Genomic DNA, 21,097 nt, shown 5'->3' on the forward strand with positions numbered 1-21,097 from the left:
CTTGAATCCAGGAGTTTGAGACCAGCCTGGGCAACATAGTGAGACCTCATATCTCCAAAAAAGAATAATAGCAAAAAAAGCAAAATCAGCTGGGCATGGTGGTATACGCCTGTAGTCCCCACTACTCAGGTGGCTGAGGTGGGAGCATCACTTGAGCCTGGAAGGTAGGGGCTGCAGTGAGCAGAGAGATTGCACCACTCTACTCCAGCCAGGGTGACATTGTGAGACCGTGTCTCAAAGGAAAAAAAAAATTAATATGTGTGTGTGTGTGTGTGTGTGTGTATATATATATTTTTTTTCCTTTTTTTGGATTTAAAATAGGTATGATATTTTTCTCTTCTGTTCCTTGGTAGGTTGGATCTCTGATGTATGCCACAGGGGCAAAACTTTAGGCAAGGAAGAGAGTAGTAGGTCTTGTGTCCTGATTCTGCTCCTCTCTTTGTCACTTGGTCTGAGTATTATTACTTAGACTCTAATAGCATCATCATTCTGCGTACTCTTGGAATTAGTCCCAGTTTTGCAGTCGCAGATAGCTAAGCAGTTGGCACCAAAATTCCATGGAGCAACATCTTCTTATCTTTATTCTAGGTACTTTGCAAGAGTGTAGCAGCCCTAGAGCTACATGTTTGTGTGATAAAACTAGGAAAGGTAGCAAAGTAGAACTTTTTAGGGAGTAAGAAAGCTTCAGAGCCACTCTACATTGAAATTACTTCTCTGCTTTTTTTCCCTTGTTTAACTTTATTCAGTGACTTTTTGCATACAGAGGAGCTTACTTTCTGGGTGGTAACTACGAGACTAGAAGCAGATGCTGGCTATTGGTTCTCCCTGGTCTCTTTTAAACCCTTTCCTCTGGGTTAAAAGAGGGGAGGATAGGCCAGGCGCTGACCAAAGAGTCTAGAATCAGCATTTTTATTCTCAACTGAAAGCATGCAGAGTACCTCATTGAGAATCAGATTCCATAGTTGCTAGTGTGTACAAGCATGTGGGTATGTTGGGGGATGGGACAGCTGAGGGTTTTGGCAGGAACCGTGTTCTTTGAGATGATGATTAGAATTTCACGAAGGTCTACGTAAATTGGAAATTAAACCTTGCTGTGAGCCTAACTTTGCTCTTGTGGGCACGGTGGCTCACGCCTGTAATCCCAGCACTTTGGGAGGCCAAGGCAGGTCGATCATGAGGTCAGGAGTTCAAGACCAGCCTGGCCAAGTTGGTGAAACCCTATCTCTTCTAAAAAATGCAAAAATTGGCCATGCGCAGTGACTCACACCTGTAATCCCAACACTTTGGGAGGCCGAGGCGGGTGGACCACCTGAGGTGAAGAGTTCGAGACCAGCCTGGCCAACGTGGTGAAACCCCATCTCTGCTAAAAATATAAAAATCAGCCAGGCGTGTGGTGGGCGCCTGTAATCCCAGCTACTCGTGAGGTTGAAGCAGGAGAATTGCTTGAACCCGGGAGAAGGAGGTTGCAGTGAGCCAAGATTGCACCATTGCACTCCAGCCTGGGTGAGGAGCAAAACTCCGTCTCAAAAAGAAAAAAAAAGGCCGGGTGTGGTGGCTCACGCCTGTAATCCCAGCACTTTGGGAGGCTGAGGCAGGTGGATCACGAGGTCGGCAGATCGAGACCATCCTGGCTAACACGGTAAAACCCCGTCTCTACTAAAAATACAAAAAATTAGCCAGACGTGATGGCACACGCCTGTAATCCCAGCTACTCAGGAGGTTGAGGCAGGAGAATCGCTTGAACCCAGGAGGTGGAGTTCACAGTGAGCCGAGATCGTGCCATTGCACTCCAACCTGGGCGACAGAGCGAGACTCTGTCTCAAACAAACAAAAAAAAAACGGGCGGCAGAGCAAGACTCCATCTAAAAAATAAAAATAAAAAAAAAGGGACAGGTGCGGTGGCTCATGCTTGTAATCCTAGCACTTTGGGAGGCTGAGGTGGATGGATCACTTGAGGTCAGAAGTTTGAGACCAGCCCGGCCAACATGGTGAAACCCCATCTCCACTAAAAACACAAAAATTAGCTGGATGTGGTGGGAGGCACCTGTAATCCCAGCTACTCGGGAGGCCGAGGCAGGAGAATCACTTGCAGTGAGCTGAGGTCATGCCACTACACTCCAGCTTGGGAAAAAAAGAAAAAAAAAAGTGATATTTCCCAGAGGAAATATGAATATTTGAGTAAGAAAGGGGGCTAGAATAAAAATGGAATATGCACAAGGCCTATGTGAGTATGGAGAAGGAGAGAGGGACATATAAAATTGCTATCCAAAAGGATCTGGTATCACTGAGCAAGAGGCAGGAGTTTACACTCATGTTTAGTTTGACTCAAACTCTGATGCCTTCAGTGTGCTTGATAGAGATGTGAATGTGTGATACACTCTTATGATTGTGTGTGTGTGTGTTTTTTTTTTTTTTCCTCCTAGCAGCATCTGGAATCAAGAGACCTGTGGCACCTGAGGTGAGTTTCATATTGATACAATGGTTACTAAAACTTTAATTCTGGGATAGAAGGAACCTGTTTATGACATTTTTATTTTTTATCTACTTAGGTCTTGGAAGCTAAACAGGATTCTTACATCTCATTGGTAGGCTAGAAATTATGCAGCTCAACTTTTATTGTAGTTTATTTTAAATATTAACAATATCTCACATTTATTGAGCATTTTAAATGTACCAAATGCAACGTGTACCAAAAAGTAAATACGGTACCTAAGTGCCCTTTAAGATATTCTTATTTAATCCTGCAAAAAACTACAGTGAGGCAAATACTGTTATCTGTTTTACAGATGAAGAAAGTGAGGATTACATAGTTATTAAATGGGATTAGTAAAGCTGGGATTCAAACCCAGGCAGTCTGACACTAAAGCTCACTTTCTTAGTTTTGCTGTTATGGCCTCCTGATTACATACCTTCGATGAATATGAAGAACTTCTTTGAGCTATGCAGAAACTATTAGTTTCCCAAGTTTCTGTTTTTTGTCCAGAATATCGTCAGTTTGCTCAACTTTCTTCCCATGGAGTATTTCCTAACCCTCTTCTCACTTCTTGCCTCTCCTCTGGGTTTTGTGAAATGGGCCTCAGAATGCAGGCCTTTTTGACCTGGGACTTGAAGCTTTCTCTCAGAACATCTTCCAGCATCTGTCAGGTGATATACTGAGAGTTTTCTGGTACTAAGGGCCTTGGCTGAAGGAATAGAAGTTGAATATCAGGTCTTAAGATTGGGACATCCAGCCAGTCACGGTAGCTCATGCTTGTAATCCTAACACTTTGGGAGGCTGACGTGGGAGGATTGCTTGAGGCCAGGAGATCGAGACAGGCCTTTGCAACATAGTGAGACCCGGGTTCTACAAAAATTAAAACGTTAGCCAGGTGCACACCATAGTCCCAGCTACTTGACCCAGGAGGTTGAGGCTGCAGTGAGCCATTATCACACCACTGCCCTCTAGCCTGGGTGACAGAGACAAGACCCTGTCTCAAAAAAACCCTGTGACATCCTGTTTCCACTGGTCTCTCAGCCTTCTGGCTTATTAACAATGCGTATTGATATCATGAAGAGTAATTTCATGTCTGTTGCTCTGGCATCTTGGCTCTTAGGGATAACGTTCTAGCTTTCTAGACTGCTGTACTGGTTTACTCCCTCTCTTCTTTCTCGCCTTTTTTTTTTTTTGAGATGGAGTCTTGCTCTGTTGTCCAGTGTGGAGTACAGTGGCTGGGCTTGATCTTGGCTCACTGTGTCCTTCGCCTCCCAGGTTCAGGCAATTCTCCTGCCTCAGCCTCCTAAGCAGCTGGGATTACAGTGCACGCCACCATGCTCGCCTAATTTTTGTATTTTTAGTAGAGACAGGGTTTCACCCTGTTGACCAGGCTGGTTTTGAACTCCTGACCTCAGGTGATCCCACCTGCCTTGGCCTCCCAATGTGCTGGGATCACAGGTGTGAGCCACTGCACCTGGCCTCTTTTCTTTTCTTTTTTTTTTGTTGAGACAGAGTCGAACCCTGTTGCCCAGGCTGGAGTGCAGTGGTATGATCTTGGCTCACTGCAACCTCTGCCTCCTGGATTCAAGTGATTCTCCCGCCTCAGCCTTCTGAGTAGCTGGGATTACAGACGAATGCCACCACATCAGGCAGATTTTTTGTATTTTAGTTGGAGATGGAGATTCACCATGTTACCCAGTCTGGTCTCAAACTGCTAGGCTGAAATGATCCTCCCCACTTGGCCTTCTGAGTAGCTGAGATTACAGGTGCACGCCACAGCACCCAGCTATGTTTGTTTGTTTGTTTCTTTCTTTCTTTCTTTCTTTCTTTCTTTCTTTCTTTCTTTCTTTCTTTCTTTCTTTCTTTCTTTCTGTCTCTCTCTCTCTCTCTCTCTCTCTCTCTCTCTCTCTCTCTCTTTCTTTCTTTCTTTCTTTGTCCTGAGAGAGTCTCGCTTTGTCACCCAGGCTGGAATGCAGTGGTGCAATCTCACTGCAACCTCCCCCTCCCAGTTTCAAGCAATTCTCTGTCTCAACCTCCCGAGTAGCTGGGATTACAGGTGCCCACTACCGTGCCTGGGTAATTTTTGTGTTTTTAGTAGAGACAGGGGTTTCACCATCTTGGCCAGGCTGATGTTGAACTCCTGACCTCGTGATCCACCCGCCTCAGCCTCCCAAAGTGCTAGGATTACAGGCGTGAGCCACCGCACCCGGCCATCACCCAGCTATGTTTCTGCTAGTATTTAAAAATACTCACCTTTGGTTGGGTGCAGTGGCTCATACCTGTGCAGAGTCTCAAAAAAATAAAGAATAAAAATATTCACTTTTATTTTCTGTGTCTTCTGAGGCCCAAAGGGAAAATATGTGTCCTTTGGAGTTTTCTTCTGTGATATTTTAGCCACTTAATTCATTGGGAACCAACATTATAGCTGTATATTTGTGTGGGATAGATCTTCTGAAGGTTTTGTAAAATGTTTTTAATCTAGAAAGAGTATATTGTTTCAGTTTATTTTGATACATCATTGTGGTAGCCATTTGGTATCTTACATGGGAATTTGTATTACAATCTTGACTCTTCTTCTAGGTGCCTTATGCCTCTGGCATGCCCATCAAGAAAATAGGCCATCGAAGTGTTGATTCCTCAGGAGAGACAACATACAAAAAGGTGTGTCTGGATGGAACCTTCTCATCTTACTCCAGGAGCTCAGCAGCTTACTCTGGGAACTCAGTCTCCTTGAAATTACTCTCTACATACTGACTGTCCTGTTTCTTGGTATCCTAAGCTTTTGCGCATAATACAGCTTAGACTTTAGAATTTATTTCTCAAAGGGTAAATTGTCTCCTTTGTGTATATGAATGTTTAAATGAGAATTTTTTTGGCTGGGCACAGTGCCCCAGGTCTGTAATCCCAGCACTTTGGGAACCCGAGGCAGGCAGATCATTTTAGGCCAGGAATTCAAGACCAGCCTGGCCAACATGATGAAATTCTGTCTCTACTAAAAATACAAAAATTAGCCAGGTGGCATACGCTTGTGGTCCCAGCTACTCGGGATGTTGAGGCAGGAGAATCGCTTGAACCTGGGAGGTGGAGGTTGCAGTGAGGTCAGATTGTGCCACTGCACTCCAGTCTTGGTGACAGAACAAGACTCCATCTCAAAAAAAAAAAAAATTTTTTTTAGTGAACAAATCTGGCTTTGGTTGCTATTTTACTGAGCTGAAGAAACTGGGTTTCCCTGTTAGGTGTAAATATGTAAGAAGGCCATGAAAACCATTCTTATCTTACCATAGGGAGCCATGTCTCTCACAGTCTTTCTGTCTTTTTCTCCATTGCTGGATATATATCAATAGAGGGCCAGGTCCCAGCCCAGCCTGTTTATACAAATATAGGCAATAGGTCAGATTTTTTTTCCTCTTTAATTTTTTTTAGAGCCAGGGTGTCAATCTGTCACCCAGGCTGGATTGCAGTGGCATGATCATAGGCAGGTAGCGGGAGGCTTCTGTAACCTCCGACTCCTTGGCTCAAGTGATCTTCCTGCCTCAACCTCCTGAGTAGCTGGGACTACAGGTGCACACCACCGCATGTGGATAATAAAAAATTAGTTTTATGAGATGATCTCACTGTGTCGGACAGGCTAGTGTCAAACTCCTACCCTCAAGCATTCCTCCTGCCTAAACCTTCCAAAGTGCTGGAGTCACAGGGGTGATTGACCATGTCTTGCCTCCTTTTTTTCCCCACAAAGACAGTCATTTAGCTGGCGAATAGTACCTAGAACATCTGCTTTTTTGAGCTCTGAATATCAAATGGACTGGAAAGGAGCAGTAATAGTGAAAAAGTGGAAAGTGAGCTGGTGAAGGGAAAACAGAAGCATCCTGGATCCTTGAGGGATCCAAATTCTTGAGTTCTGGACTAATTTGCAGATGGTTTAGGCTTCCTGAGGGACAGTGTTCAGTCTCCCATTTAGCATCTGTAGTTTGTCTGATATGGGGTGTGAAGATTTCTTGGAGATATATTTCTGGCCTATGTAAATTTTGTGTTCGTTCTCTATTTCATTGTCCCAAGTAGCAGAGGTGGACTGACTCATTCTCAGTCAAGGACCTGACAATCCCCAGAATGGGCTCTGAGGCTCATGCCAATTACTTTTACTGAGCTCTTCATTTAAAAAAATTTTTTTTAAGAAATGGGATCTTGGCCGGGCGTGGTGGCTCAAGCCTGTAATCCCAGCATTTTGGGAGGCCGAGACGGGCGGATCAGGAGGTCAGGAGATCAAGACCATCCTGGCTAACACGGTGAAACCCCGTCTCTACTAAAAAATACAAAAAACTAGCTGGGTGAGGTGGCGGGCGCCTGTGGTCCCAGCTACACGGGAGGCTAAGGCAGGAGAATGGTGTAAACCTGGGGAGTTGGAGCTTGCAGTGAGCTGAGATTCGGCCACTGCACTCCAGCCCAGGCAACAGAGCAAGACTCCGTCTCAAAAAAAAAAAGAAAGAAAGAAATGGGATCTTGCATTTGGGAGGCCGAGGCAGGTGGATCACCTGAGGTAAGGAGTCCAAGACCAACCTGACCAACATGGCAAAGCCCTGTCTCTACTAAAAATACAATAATTAGCCGGGCACGGTGGCGGGCATCTGTAATCCCAGCTACTCGGGAGGCTGAGACCTGAGAATAGCTTGAACCTGGGAGGCGGAGGTTGCAGTGAGCCAAGGTTGCGCCATTGTACTCTAGCTTGGGCAACAGAGCGAGACTCTGTCTCAAAAAAAAATAAATAAATAAGAGAAATGGGATCTTGCTCTGTTGCCCAGACTGGAATGCAGTGGGTGCGTTGATGGCTCACTGCAGCCTTGAACTCCTGGGCTCAAGCCATCCTCCTACCTTAGCCTCCAGAGTAACTGAGACTATAGGCCTCAGCCACCACATCTGGCTTATTTAGCTTTTTTATTTTACTTTATTTTTTTCTAGGGAGTTTTGCTCTTGCTGCCCAGGGTGGAGTGCAATGGCACGATCTCCACTCACCACAACCTCCGCCTTCTGGGTTCAAGTGATTCTCCTGCCTCAGCCTCCCAAGTAACTGGGATTACAGGCATGCGCCACCATGACTGGCTAATTTTGTATTTTTAGTAGAGATAGGGTTTCTCCATGTTGGTCGGGCTGGTCTTGAACTCCTGACCTCAGGTGATCTGCCTGTCTTGGCCTCCCAAAGTGCTGGGATTACAGGTGTGAGTCACAGCACTGGCGCGATCTCGGCTCACTGCAAGCTCCGCCTCCCAGGTCACGCCATTCTCCTGCCTCAGCCTCCCCAGCAGCTGGGAGTACAGGCGCCCGCCACCACGCCTGGCTAATTTTTTTTTGTATTTTAGTAGAGACGGGGTTTCACCATGTTAGCCAGGATGGTCTCGATCTCCTGACCTCGTGATCCACCCATCTCGGCCTCCCAAAGTGCTGGGATTACAGGCGTGAGCCACCGCGCCTGGCCAGCTCTTTTTATATGTTGAATATTGAAATAAAAAGATGAGTTTCTATTCTAACTGGGGAGGCAGACACTTAAAAACAACAGTAATAATTTATTTTCCTTTGACCTATTTGTACCTTAAGAAAACTATTTGTAGGCTGGGCGTGGTGGCTCATGCCTGTAATCCTAGCACTTTGGGAGGCCGATGCAGGCGGATCATGAGGTCAGGAGATCAAGACCATCCTGGCTAAGATGATGAAACCCTGTCTCTACTAAAAATACAAAATATCAGCCGGGCGTGATGGCAGGCGTCTGGTGTCCCAGTTACTCGGGAGGCTGAGGCAGGAGAATGGCGTCAACCTGGGAGGCGGAGCTTGCAGTGAGCCGAGATCACGCCACTGTACTCCAGACTGGGCGACAGAGCAAGACTCCGTCTGAAAAAAAAAAAATAAATAAATAAACAAAACTAGTTGTAATTTAATGCCCATTGAGGACCAAGTAGAAATATAAGTAATGTCTGGTGGAGGTTGGGGATGAGGCAAATAGAGCAAAGCTGTCTAATCAAAGTTTCTGCGATGATTGAAATGTGCTGTGTCTGTGCTATCCAATATGGTAGCTAAAAACCACACTTGTAAGACTGAGGAAATAAGTTTTAAATTTAAATTAACTTAAATTTAAATAGCTATGTGTACCTGGTGGCTACTGTTATCAGACAGCAAAGATCTAGATGATGCGATACTTTCCCACGGGCTTGGAATCCTGGATTGTAAGAGTGGGGCTCTTGCATTTGTGTTTTGACCGTAGTTTGATAATTCTAAATCTGAATACTACTCTCAGAAATAATTTGTCTTTCATGCTTTCTTCTTCAGTTAAGAGCTCTTTTACCACACTGTTGTCCTTTTGTTTGAGACAGTCTTGCTGTGTCACCCAGGCTGGAATATAGTGGTGTGATCTTGGCTCACTGCAGCCTCCACCTCCCAGCTTGAGGCAATTCTCCTGTCTCAGCCTTCCGAGTAGCCAGGACTACAGGTGCATACCACCTCACCCAGCTAATTTTTGTGTTTTTAGTAGAGACAGGGTTTTACCATGTTGGCCAGGCTGTTCTTGAACTCTTGGTCTAAAGTGATCTGCCCACCTCCGTCTCCCAAAGTGCTCGTATTAGAGGCGTGAGCCACCGCACCCACCCCACCTTTTTGTCCTTGAGACACTAGTCAGGCTCTTCCTTAGAGGACTGAAGTTTCTGCCACCAGGCAGTCAGATCAGAATATTAGTTAATTTTAGGGCTGGGCATGGTGGCTCATGCCCGTAATCCCAGAGCTTTGGGAGGCCTAGGCAGGTGGATCACCTGAGGTCAGGAGTTTGAGACTAGGCTGACCAACATAGTGAAACCCCATCTCTACTAAAAATATAAAGAATAAGTAAGGCATCATGGTGCTTGCCTGTAATCTCAGCTACTTGGGAGGCTGAGGCATGAGAATCGTTTGAACTGGGGAGGCAAAGTTTGCAGTGAGCCGAGATGACGCTGCTGTACCCATTCCAGCTTGGGTGACAGAGCGAGACTCATTCTCAAAAAAAAAAAAAAAAAAAACCCACAAAAAAACCCAGGAATGTTGGTTAATTTTAGTTACATTCTATATCAGATGAAGGAAATGTTTAGAGGGCTCCAGATACACTCTGGGGGCAGAAACCTTAGGAGTGGGAACTAACAATGTTCTGTCAATACTATGTGTCTTCCAAATACAGATATGGAACTCTTGTTTAGGTGGGCCAACAGGAGCACCTTGCCTAGCTGAGGCTGGCTCAGAGAGTCCAGCTTTGCTACTCTGTATCCTCACTGTCCTTCCAATCTTTACTAAGCTTAATTGCAGAGTACAGCATAGGGATGGGGAGACTGGATTGTCCCAGTTTTATCTAAACTATTGCTCAGACTAAAGGACATTTGTTTTAAAGTGTTTCTTCTAGCTTCTCCCTTCTGAATTTTTATTGTTATGGTCCTACTTATACTAGGAATTTTCTTCTAATTTCTCTTGTTTCTCAGACAACCTCATCAGCCTTGAAAGGTGCCATCCAGTTGGGCATTACCCACACTGTGGGGAGCCTGAGTACCAAACCAGAGCGTGATGTCCTCATGCAAGATTTCTACGTGGTGGAGAGTATCTTCTTCCCCAGGTACAGAGTTTAATGTTCAGGAGCATGTCCTGGAAATGTGGCCTTTTCAAATCAGCCCAGGGCAGTTTTAGGGGTTCAGGTCTGACAGTTTAGGCATGTGTCCAATTCTTAACCTGGTTATAATCAGGGTGTTGTGGGACTAGAGAGTTTGGAGAGCAGATGCTATCCTCTAGATGCTTCCATTAGCCTCTGTCCTATGGATTGACCTGTAAAAAACAATCTCATGCATTGGATAGGACGCAGTATGATTCCTTCTTATTCTTATGTCTTGCTGTCCATGCTGTGCTATTGTCTCACTAAGTAACTCATCTAAGGGCCCTGATTCTCTTAGGAAGAATGTATTCCCCCACTCGACCATGAGGTGACTCTTGAGTGTCTTCGCAAGGTAGATTTTCTGGATGATAGGGACTGGCAAGTTATGGCTACCTCTGTTTAACCCCACAGTGAAGGGAGCAACCTGACCCCTGCTCATCACTACAATGACTTTCGTTTCAAGACCTATGCACCTGTTGCCTTCCGCTACTTCCGGGAGCTATTTGGTATCCGGCCCGATGATTACTTGGTAAGCACCTGGATATCAGGACCCTGTGACTCCAGTATCAGAGGGATATTCCCAAAGGAAGGCCCCTTTTCTCCACAGTCTCGCTCTGGTTTTTATTTAGAAAAGAATTGCGTCTGTAGGTGATTTTTATGTTGGGCAAGGCCCTGATGTGTCTAAATCTCTTAGTTCTTCTCTGTTTGCCCCAGTATTCCCTCTGCAGTGAGCCGCTGATTGAACTCTGCAACTCTGGAGCTAGTGGTTCCCTTTTCTATGTGTCCAGTGATGATGAGTTCATTATTAAGACAGTCCAACATAAAGAGGCGGAGTTTCTGCAGAAGCTGCTTCCAGGATACTACATGGTAAGGCAGAGAGAATCACTGTCCACCTGTGCTGCCCACTTCTGGGCAAGACTAGGGAGGTTGTCTTCAGCAGGGTAAAACTGTCAGCACTTCTATCTTAAGAACGTAGTACAGGCCGGGTGCAGTGGCTCACGCCTGTAATCCCAGCACTTTGGGAGGCCGAGGCAGGCGGATCATGAGGTCAGGAGATCAAGACCATCCTGGCTAACATGGTGAAACCTCGTGTCTACTAAAAATACAAAAAATTAGCCAGGCGTGGTGGCAGGGGCCTGTAGTCCCAGCTACTCGAGGGGCTGAGGCAGGAGAATGGCGTGAACCCAGGAGGCGGAGGTTGCAGTGAGCCAAGATTGTGCCACTGCACTCCAGCCTGGGTGACAGAGCAAGACTCTGTCTCCAAAAAAAAAAGTGTAGTTCAGTTTTGTGCTTTTCACCCTATTTCTTTTGCCTCTCTATGGTAAAAGAGGTTTTGTTTATCTGTTCTATTTTAAGTGTTGCCAATCTCCTGGGCTCAAGTGATCCTCCCACCTCAGCCTCCCACGTAGTTGGGACTAAAGACACGCACCACCACGCTTGGCTAATTTTTGTAAACTTATTTTATTTTTTCGTGACAGAGTCTCGCTCTGTCATCTAGGCTGAAGTACAGTGGCGCAATCTTGGCTCACTGCAACCTCCGCCTCCTAGGTTCAAGCAATTCTCCTGCCTCAGCCTCCTAAGTAGCTGGGATTACAGGCGTGCGCCACCACAGCAAGCTCATTTTTTATTTTTTAGTAGAGACAGGGTTTCACCATGTTGGTCAGGCTGGTCTCGAACTCCTGACCTCGTGATCCGCCTGCCTCAGCCTCCCGAAGTGCTGGGATTACAGGCATGAGCCACTGTGGCCGGCCTAATTTTTATACATTTTTAGTAGGATGAGGTCTTGCTATGTTGCCCACGCTGGTCTCAAATTCCTGAGCTCAAGTGATCCTCCTTTTGGCCTCCCAAAGTACTGGGATTATAGGCATGAGCTATTGCACCTGGCTGTTTTCGTCTTCTATTCTTAGTTCAGCTTCTAGTTTTGGGAATGAAGTAGGTTATTTCCCTTGATAATACTCTCTGCAGCCTTACTGTGACTGATTGCTATTGGAGGTTCTGGAGAAGTTAGGTAATCCTTACCTGCCTTACTACCCTCAAGAATATACTATACCCAGGGCAGAGGGTGTCGTCTTCTCTTAAATCTCTCTGAAGAAATATATCCATCTTACATTGGTATCCTGACTGATTTCTGTATTGGAGAGTCTGTGGCACAACTTGATGGTGAACTTATCATTGAAATAGATGTATAGGGAAATTTAAAGCATATATGATGTAGGTTTATGGGCAGACAGATTGTGTCTGAATCTCATATAGGAGATAAAGGGAGGATGGGTGGTAACTTTTGCCCTCAAGTTTCACTGAAAATCAGCTAAGTTGTTCTCCTACTTCTGTTTACTTTTGTGTTCTCAGAACCTCAACCAGAACCCTCGGACTTTGCTGCCTAAATTCTATGGACTGTACTGTGTGCAGGCAGGTGGCAAGAACATTCGAATTGTGGTGATGAACAATCTTTTACCAAGATCGGTAAAAATGCATATCAAATATGACCTCAAAGGCTCAACCTACAAACGGCGGGCTTCCCAGAAAGAGCGAGAGAAGCCTCTTCCCACATTTAAAGACCTAGACTTCTTACAAGACATCCCTGATGGTCTTTTTTTGGATGCTGACATGTACAACGCTCTCTGTAAGACCCTGCAGCGTGACTGTTTGGTGAGTTTGTTATTTAGACACCAAAAAATCTGAGTTACTAAAACAGCTTGATTGTTCTTAGGCATTGAGTTTGTGGGAGATGGGACTCTGTTCCTTAGCACCGTATGTCCTGGGCTGTATTTAAAATAACTTTTAATTAGTTCATTGCTATTCCTTTACAATTTTGCTTTCTCCCCATTTATCCTCCCACAGTGGGATTTATTTCCTTCTCTAGCTAGCCTGGGCCTCATAGTCAAATGTTCTGCTTATTTTCACACCAGCATCATCCTTCCTCAGATTTTGGTCCTGGCTGCCAAATCCAAATTTATATTTTGGAAGCTGAGTGCTGCTGAAGAATATTATAGAAGCATATATACTGGCATCTCTACAGATTTATGATGTCCAACCCCACTTGGGCTTTCAATATCGTTCTTCAGTCCATTTGCTGTTGCTCTCAATAGGGATTTCACATGTTTGGCACTTAACCATTTTCTGACTCTCATCTCCCTAGCTTTGTTTCTTAACAAGCTACCTTAACTTTTTATCCTATTTCATCCTCTCATGCTGCCCCTGTCATTAATAGATAAATGTATCTACGTTTTACTTTATTTTTTATTTTTTGAGACAAGTTTCACTCTTGTCGCCCAAGTTGGAGTGCAGTGGCACGATCTCGGCTCACTGCAATTTCCGTCTCCCAGGTTCAAGCGATTCTTCTGCCTCAGCCTCCCAAGTAGCTGGGATTACAGGCGCCCATCACCATGCCTGGCTAGTTTTTGTATTTTTCGTAGAGACAGGGTTTCACCATGTTGGCCCGCTGGTTTTGAACTCCTGACCTCAAGTGATCTGCCTGTCTTGGCCTCCCAAAGTGCTAGGATTACAGGTGTGAGCCAGTGCACCCGGCCTAGATATCACTCTTGACATCTGTACTGTTCTATCATGTGAACACTTCCCAGTGTTGCACATACTAAACTGTATTGTGTTTATTTTACATTTGTATCCCTTTCTAAATGTATAATGTCCTTGAGGACAGAAACTCTCTCTTTAATATCTTTATATCTCTGTAAGGAGGCACAGTGCCTACATGGTGGGGATTCAGTAAATGTTTAACTCAATTGAAGCTAGTCATATAAGGTCCTACCACAGATCTGTTCTGTCACAAAGTATACTTTACCACAACCTCATTGTGGAATCTTCACAGCACAAATACGTATTCCTTGTTCTCTTGAGAAGGTAGTGTTCTCTTCATGGAGACATACATGGAAAGAACAAAGACAATCTTGTGGGCTAGGCAGTGGGACTTGGAAAAATTATGTTTACTCAAATGAGAGAAAGCTAAGGGTATGTAAATAAAGACTAACCAGGCTGGGCGCGGTGGCTAACGCCTGTAATCCCAGCACTTTGGGAGGCTGAGGCAGGCAGATCACCATGTCAGGCGTTCGAGACCAGCCTGGCCAACATGGTGAAACCCCAACTCTACTAAAAATACAAAAATTACCTGGATGGGGTGGCACTGTAATCCCAGCTACTTGGGAGGCTGAGGCAGGAGAATCGCTTGAACCAGGAGTTGGAGGTTGCAGTGAGCCGAGATCGCAACATTGTACTCCAGCCTGGCTACAGAGCAAGACTCAGTCTCCAAAAAAAAAAAAAAAGGGTGGGGGCATAAAATAAAATAAATAAATAAAATCTAGCCAGAGGGGGTTAACATACTTTTCTCCAGGGAAAAAAGTAGGAAGAGGCAAAGGATAATCCTGTGTTTAGCCTTACAGGTTCACTGTAAGGCTAAATTAAATAATTACATCATGAAAGCTGTCAAGCCAGGCATGGTGGTTCATACGAATAGTCCCAGCACTTTGGAAGGCTGAGATAGGCAGGTCCCTTGAGTCTAGAAATTAGAGACCAGCTGGGCAGCATGGTGAAACCCTGTCTCTACGGCAAATAAAAAATTAGCCAGGTGTAGTGGTGTGTGCCTGTAGTCCCAGCTACTTGGGAGGCTGAGATAGGTGGATCCTTTGAGCCTGGGAGGTTGCAGCTACAGTGAGCCGAGATCACATCGCCGTACTGTAGCCTGGGTAACAGATTGAGACCCTTTCTCAAAAAAAACCAAAAAAAATTGTGAGATCCTGCAAAATATTTTTATTTCTCCCAAGGCTCAGATCGTGTTTTTTCCTTCCGTTAGGTTCTGCAGAGCTTCAAGATAATGGATTATAGCCTCTTGATGTCAATCCATAATATAGATCATGCACAACGAGAGCCCTTAAGCAGCGAAACACAGTACTCAGTTGACACTCGAAGACCAGCCCCCCAAAAGGCTCTGTATTCCACAGCCATGGAATCCATCCAGGGAGAGGCTCGACGGGGTGGCACCATGGAGACTGATGACCAGTGAGTGGGCTCAGGGCCACTAGGGAGGAGAACATAGGCCCACAGCACTTTTTCTTTTTCTTTTTTTTAGTTTCACTCTTGTTCAGGCTGTTGTGCAATGGCACGATCTCGGCCTACTGCTACCTCCACCTCCTGGGTTCAAGCGATTCTCCTGCTTCAGCCTCCTGAGTAGCTGTGATTATAGGCGCCCACCACCACACCCAGCTAATTTTTTGTATTTTAAGTAGAGACGGGGTTTCGTCATGTTGGCCAAGCTAGTCTATGAACTCCTGACCTCAGGTGATCCACCCACCTTGGCCTGTCAAAGTGCTGGGATTACAGGCGTGAGCCACCGTGCCCTGCCACAGCACTTTTTCTTTAGGAAGGGACCCAGCTTCTGGAAAGGAGTAGCCTTGACTCAGCAGTTGGATCAGTAACATTAATGTTTACAGAAGTATAGAATGAGTTTGAATGAGCTTTCTTAATATAAAAGGAAAAGAAGATTAATTTCAGGTTTATAATGTATGTGGGAAGGAGAGCTATTCAAGAATTAAAGACTTAAAAAATTATAGTCTTAGATGCGTGTCTGCAAATTATATTAGAACTTTATTATCATTTTTTAATCTTCTCTTTTTGTTAGTAATATATTAGAACTTAATAAAAAATAATTAATGGGCTGGGCACAGTGGCTCATGCCAGTAATCCCAGCACTTTGGGAAGCTGAGGCAGGTGGATCACTTGAGTCCAGGAGTTTGAGATCAGCCTGACCATCATGATGAGACCTCATCACTACAAAAAATCAAAAATTACCCAAGTGTGGTGGTGAACACCTGTGGTCCCACCTACTCAAGAGGCTGATGAGGCAGAAGAATTGCTTGAGCCCAGGATGTCAAGGCTGCAGTGAGCCACTGTACATGCCACTGCACTCCAGCCTGGGCAGAGAGAATGAGACCCACCCTGTCTCAAAAAAAAAAAAAAATTATTATAGACTTCTTTGTGGAAGGCATCCTTCTTCATCATGGATCTATCTAGTAAGTGTAATTACTGAAAGACCACAAATATTAGATTGTTTATTTTTTTAAGATATCCTGTAACATGACTCTCAAGAAGAGTGTCTTAGTGGGCATAAATTAAGATAGCAAAAGTACTGAAGTTGAATTAATTAGGAGAGCATTCCCAAAATTGCTGAGTAGTGGAATTTTAGATTCTCTTTGGTGGAATCAGAGTGGAAGAGGTAGGCAAGGAGATTTGGAGAAAACTAGATTATAATACATACTCTAGAGAGTTCCTGGGGTTAGAAAAAGGATCTCATTTTCTCCTGTTGTTTAAATATATTTTTTTCTCTTTTTGTTTTCTTGATCACTTTACTGTCTGATCTCCTGGTTTATGGAAGATGAGGCAGTTATGTTTAGGTTTCACTTCCCTGTCCTGATCTGACTAAACTAGCCAACAGATTTTCTCACCCTTTCCTTTTTGCCTTTTCCAGTATGGGTGGCATCCCTGCCCGGAATAGTAAAGGGGAAAGGCTTCTGCTTTATATTGGCATCATTGACATTCTGCAGTCTTACAGGTGAGGAGCATATGGATCCCAAATTAAGAGAGGGTGGATACAGATAACCACTCATGTTTCTCTTTTAGATGGGTTTGTTGCCAAGTTCTTCCGGAAGCAAGAATAGTGAGTTGCAGTCTGGCTACTTACTTCATTAGTTTTCAGATGGTTTATTTCCTTGATTTTGCCTCTTTCCCCGGCCTTTACAACCCTCCCTTCCCCATCTCCCCAGACATAATGTATACCTTCTGTGGAAAGCTGAGTCAGTCTTGGAAGCACCAGGGTGGAATATGCCATCTGTCTGGCTCTTTGCAAAAACCTATGAGATGAGTCATGCTCCACATTGGGATACAGCTAGAAACGTTGCCCTTTTCCATGGAGGAAAAACAGGAGGGTCACTGTGTTCTGTAAAAAGTATCAGCCTGTGGAACTAAGAGGCAATGAAGTGATCATCAGGGAGGAGCTGGACATGTTAGACCCCGGTTTTGTTCCTGTAAGGTTTTAAGTACTAATGAGGACTGGACAGTACTTGGTTTGTTGGTTCAGTATTATCATCCAGTTTTAACTACCCTTTCCAGTCTTGCCCATCTGTTCCTTCAGCTCTCCTTTTTTTTTTTTTTTTTTTTTTTTTTTTTTTTTTTTTGAGACGGAGTCTCGCTCTGTCGCCCAGGCTGGAGTGCAGTGGCGCGATCTCGGCTCACTGCAAGCTCCGCCTCCTGGGTTCACGCCATTCTCCTGCCTCAGCCTCCCGAGTAGCTGGGACTACAGGCGCCCACAACCGCGCCCGGCTAATTTTTTGTATTTTTTTAGTAGAGACGGGGTTTCACCGTGGTCTCGATCTCCTGACCTTGTGATCTGCCCGCCTCGGCCTCCCAAAGTGCTGGGATTACAGGCGTGAGCCACCGCGCCCGGCTCAGCTCTCCTTTTATAATAAATATTCATGTTCCTGATTTGCCAGGGACATAAATTGCCCTTTTCCCATGAGGGAATAATTGACTTACCTAGAAACAACATTGGTCTCCATGATGAACCAGCACTGCTGTGTCTGTTCTTGGGAAAACCAGTGTACCAGTAGATGTGCTTTCTCAGCTTCTGTCTTTTGAAGGTTTTCTATTAGCCCTTTAACCCCCTAAAATATAAAGTTATTAAGATCATTTATTGAAAAATGACATGAGGAGGTGATGTACATTTTTCTTGCAGGTTTGTTAAGAAGTTGGAGCACTCTTGGAAAGCCCTGGTACATGACGGGGTAAGTAGCAATACTAGAGGCTCTCTTACCCACTTCTGCCTCCATCACTTCTGATTGGCCTCCTCAGTTTCTTGCAATTTTTTTTCTTTCTTTTTTTTTTTTTTTTTTGAGACAGGGTCTTACTCTGTCACCCAGGCTGGAGTGCAGTGGCATGATCTCGCTTACTGCAACCTCCGTCTCCCAGTTTCAAGTGATTCTCCTGTCTCAGCCTCCCGAGTAGCTGGGACTACAGGCACACGCCACCATGCCCAGCTAATTTTTGTACTTTTAGTAGAGACGGGGTTCCACCATGTTGGCCATGGCAGGTCTCAAACTCTTGATCTCAAAGTGATCTGCCCACCTTGGCCTCCCAAAGTGCTGGGTTGAGACGGAGTCTTGCTCTGTCACTCAGGCTGGAGTGCAGTAGCATGATCTCAGCTCACTTCAACCTCCACCTCCCAGGTTCAAGCGATTCTCATGCCTCAGCCTCCCATGTAGCTGGGATTACAGGTACCCGCTACCATGCCTGACTAATTTTTGTATTTTTAGTAGAGATGAGGTTTTGCCATGTTGAACAGGCTGGTCTCGAACTCCTGACCTCAGGTGATCTGCCCACCTCGGCCTCCCAAAGTGCTAGGATTACAGGCGTGAGCCACCATGCCTGGCCTTTTCCATTTATTTCATTTGTGGGTTTTACCCTTCTGCTAGGGGCTCAGTCTGGGGGAAGATAGCCCTTGGACTAAAGGTCCTCTTGCTGGGCCTCCCTCTAACTCTATAGCATTTCTTCTGCTCTGCAGGACACTGTCTCAGTGCATCGCCCAGGCTTCTACGCTGAACGGTTCCAGCGCTTCATGTGCAACACAGTATTTAAGAAGATTCCCTGTAAGTGGTTTCTACCAAGTGACTGCCTACTCTGACCAGTGGCTCCCTTACCCCAAGAGAACAGAGGGCAGGACACCTCTGGTAGGGAGCTGCCAATGCCAGAGGCCTCTCCTCCCACCTACATCCCATGAGAGCCATTTCTTATCCTTTGTGTTAGTCAGTCTGTCACAGTCGTTTCCAAGTTGCTGTTTCCCCCTTGGCTCTTCCTGCATATGTCAATGAGGTGAGGGCCATTTCTGGGGAACTGGGATTTGCAAAAAAAAAAAAAAAAGTGTAGTTGTGGATGTAGGATCCATGCCACAGAGATAGGCAGAGCCAGACTTTTATGTACAGAGATACGCAATGAGGTTACCAGTGTTCTGTTTTATCTTCTAGACTGTCTCAAGTGGTTAGAGAAGCATTTACTGATTTCTGCTTAGCACATGTTTTTAGTCTCTTTCCTCAACTTTCTTGTTTAGAAAGTGCCAATATTCTTTTTTTGCAAATCTTCCATGCTGCTGCCACAGCAAATTCTAACTTCTCTTTCCCTTCTTCTCCTATTAGGCATCATTAGTCACATGGCAAGGGAGAGGGGACCTAGGCATGCCAGATAGTCTTAAGGGATATGGAAAAACCAGGCTGAGTGCAGTGTCTCACACCTATAATCCCAGCACTTTGGGAGACCAAGGCAGGAGGATCAGTTAAGCCCGGGAGTTTGGAACCAGCCTGGGCAACATGATGAGACCTCATCTCTACAAAAAATTTTAAAAAGATAAGGAAAAAAATCATTTCAATCTTTACAAAATGATAAATATACAAGGGTCAATTATTTAGTGCTGGGCACATACGTGCTAAGAAGATGTAGAGTGAAAGAGTTACCTTTCTTGACCGGGCACGGTGGCTCATGCCTGTAATCCCAGCACTTTGGGAGGCCAAAGCAGGTGAATCACCTGAGGTCAGGAATTCGAGAAGTCTGACCAACATGTTGAAACCCCGTCTCTACTAAAAATACAAAAATTAGCCGGGTGGTGGTGTGCACCTATAATCTCAGCTACTCAGGAGGCTGAGGCAGGAGAATCACTTAAACCGGGGAGGAAGAGGTTGCAGTGAGCTGAAATAGGGCCATTGCACTCCAGCCTGGGTGACAGGAGAGAAACTTTATCTCAAAAAAAGTTCTTAGGTTTTACTATAGGATACTATTAAAGAAAAAAGGGGGCCAGGCGCAGTGGCTTACGCCTGTAATCCCAGCACTTTGGGAGGCCGAGGCGGGCGGATCATGAGGTTAGGAGATTGAGACCATCCTGGTAACATGGTGAAACCCCTCTCTACTAAAAATACAAAAAAAAATTAGCCTGGCATGGTGGTGGGCGCCTGTAGTCCCAGCTACTTGGGAGGCTGAGGCAGGAGAATGGCGTGAACCCGGGAGGCGGAGCTTGCAGTGAGCCGAGATCGCGCCACTGCACTCCAGCCTGGGCGACAGAGTGAGACTCCATCTCAAAAAAAAAAAAAAGGAAAAGAAAAAGTGGGCGGGGGAAGTGGCACACACCTGTAATCCCAGCACTTTGGGAGGCAGAGGTGGGTAGACCACCTGAGGTCAGGAGTTCGAGACCAGCCTGACCAATATGGTGAAACCCCGTCTCTACTAAAAATACAAAATTAGCTAGGCATAGTGGCGCATGCCTGTAATCCTAGCTACCCAGGAGGCTGAGGCATGAGAATCACTTGAACCCTGGAGGCGGAGGTTGCAGTGAGCCAAGATCGCGCCATTGCACTCCAGCATAGGCAAACGAGCAAAACTCCATCTCAAAAAAAAGGAATAATGCATTAGGGTACATTTCATCTGATGGAAGTAGAGCAGCTGTCAAGGCTCCATGTTGGAGGGGTAGGTGTGGATATGTTTCCTTTCTTCTAGGTTTTATGCCTCTTGGAAAGTGAAGTGAGCTAACACCTTGTTCTCTGAATAGTAGTTCATAGAGCCCATCTTTGTTGACATTGGCTTTTTCACTTTTCAGACCAACTTTGGGTGTGTGTTGGGGATACTAGCAATTACTTGTATGGATGTCTTGGTAATGGTTGCTAAGGTGGTTGCTAAGTAGGCTCTCTCTTTCCCTTTTGAAGTGAAGCCTTCTCCCTCCAAAAAGTTTCGGTCTGGCTCATCTTTCTCTCGGCGAGTAGGCTCCAGTGGCAACTCCTGCATTACTTACCAACCATCGGTCTCTGGGGAACACAAGACACAAGTCACAACAAAGGCGGAAGTGGAGCCAGGTCAGCACTATGGCTGGGGTCTCCACGTGGTTGGGTGCTCCTTCCCTTCCTTCTGAGCCTTTACCTTATCCGGCTAGGACCTCTGCT

General features: G+C 45.4%; 1 protein-coding gene across 15 annotated transcripts in view; it reads left to right on the forward strand.

Annotated features, from left to right (window-relative positions):
* PIP5K1A (phosphatidylinositol-4-phosphate 5-kinase type 1 alpha) overlaps positions 1 to 21,097 on the forward strand; it is a 52,017-nt gene that overhangs the window by 23,298 nt on the left and 7,622 nt on the right. For 4 of the 15 annotated variants that reach the window (XM_031650363.1, XM_031650810.1, NM_001168949.1 and 1 more), the window contains 11 exons: positions 2,427 to 2,458; positions 5,054 to 5,134; positions 9,955 to 10,085; positions 10,530 to 10,647; positions 10,833 to 10,985; positions 12,468 to 12,767; positions 14,923 to 15,128; positions 16,594 to 16,677; positions 17,857 to 17,905; positions 18,682 to 18,766; positions 20,864 to 21,010. In XM_031650363.1, the coding sequence (XP_031506223.1) occupies positions 2,427 to 2,458; positions 5,054 to 5,134; positions 9,955 to 10,085; positions 10,530 to 10,647; positions 10,833 to 10,985; positions 12,468 to 12,767; positions 14,923 to 15,128; positions 16,594 to 16,677; positions 17,857 to 17,905; positions 18,682 to 18,766; positions 20,864 to 21,010 (1,386 nt within the window). Of the gene's footprint in view, positions 1 to 2,423; positions 2,459 to 2,549; positions 2,586 to 5,053; positions 5,135 to 9,954; positions 10,086 to 10,529; positions 10,648 to 10,832; positions 10,986 to 12,467; positions 12,768 to 14,922; positions 15,129 to 16,593; positions 16,678 to 17,856; positions 17,906 to 18,681; positions 18,767 to 20,863; positions 21,011 to 21,097 lie in introns of all 15 variants that reach the window. The other 11 variants (XM_031669825.1, XM_031650508.1, XM_031651833.1 and 8 more) reach the window with 9 other exon arrangements.

The sequence above is a fragment of the Papio anubis genome, chromosome 1 (genome assembly GCF_008728515.1).
Source record: "Papio anubis isolate 15944 chromosome 1, Panubis1.0, whole genome shotgun sequence".
In the NCBI taxonomy this organism is placed as follows: domain Eukaryota; kingdom Metazoa; phylum Chordata; class Mammalia; order Primates; family Cercopithecidae; genus Papio; species Papio anubis.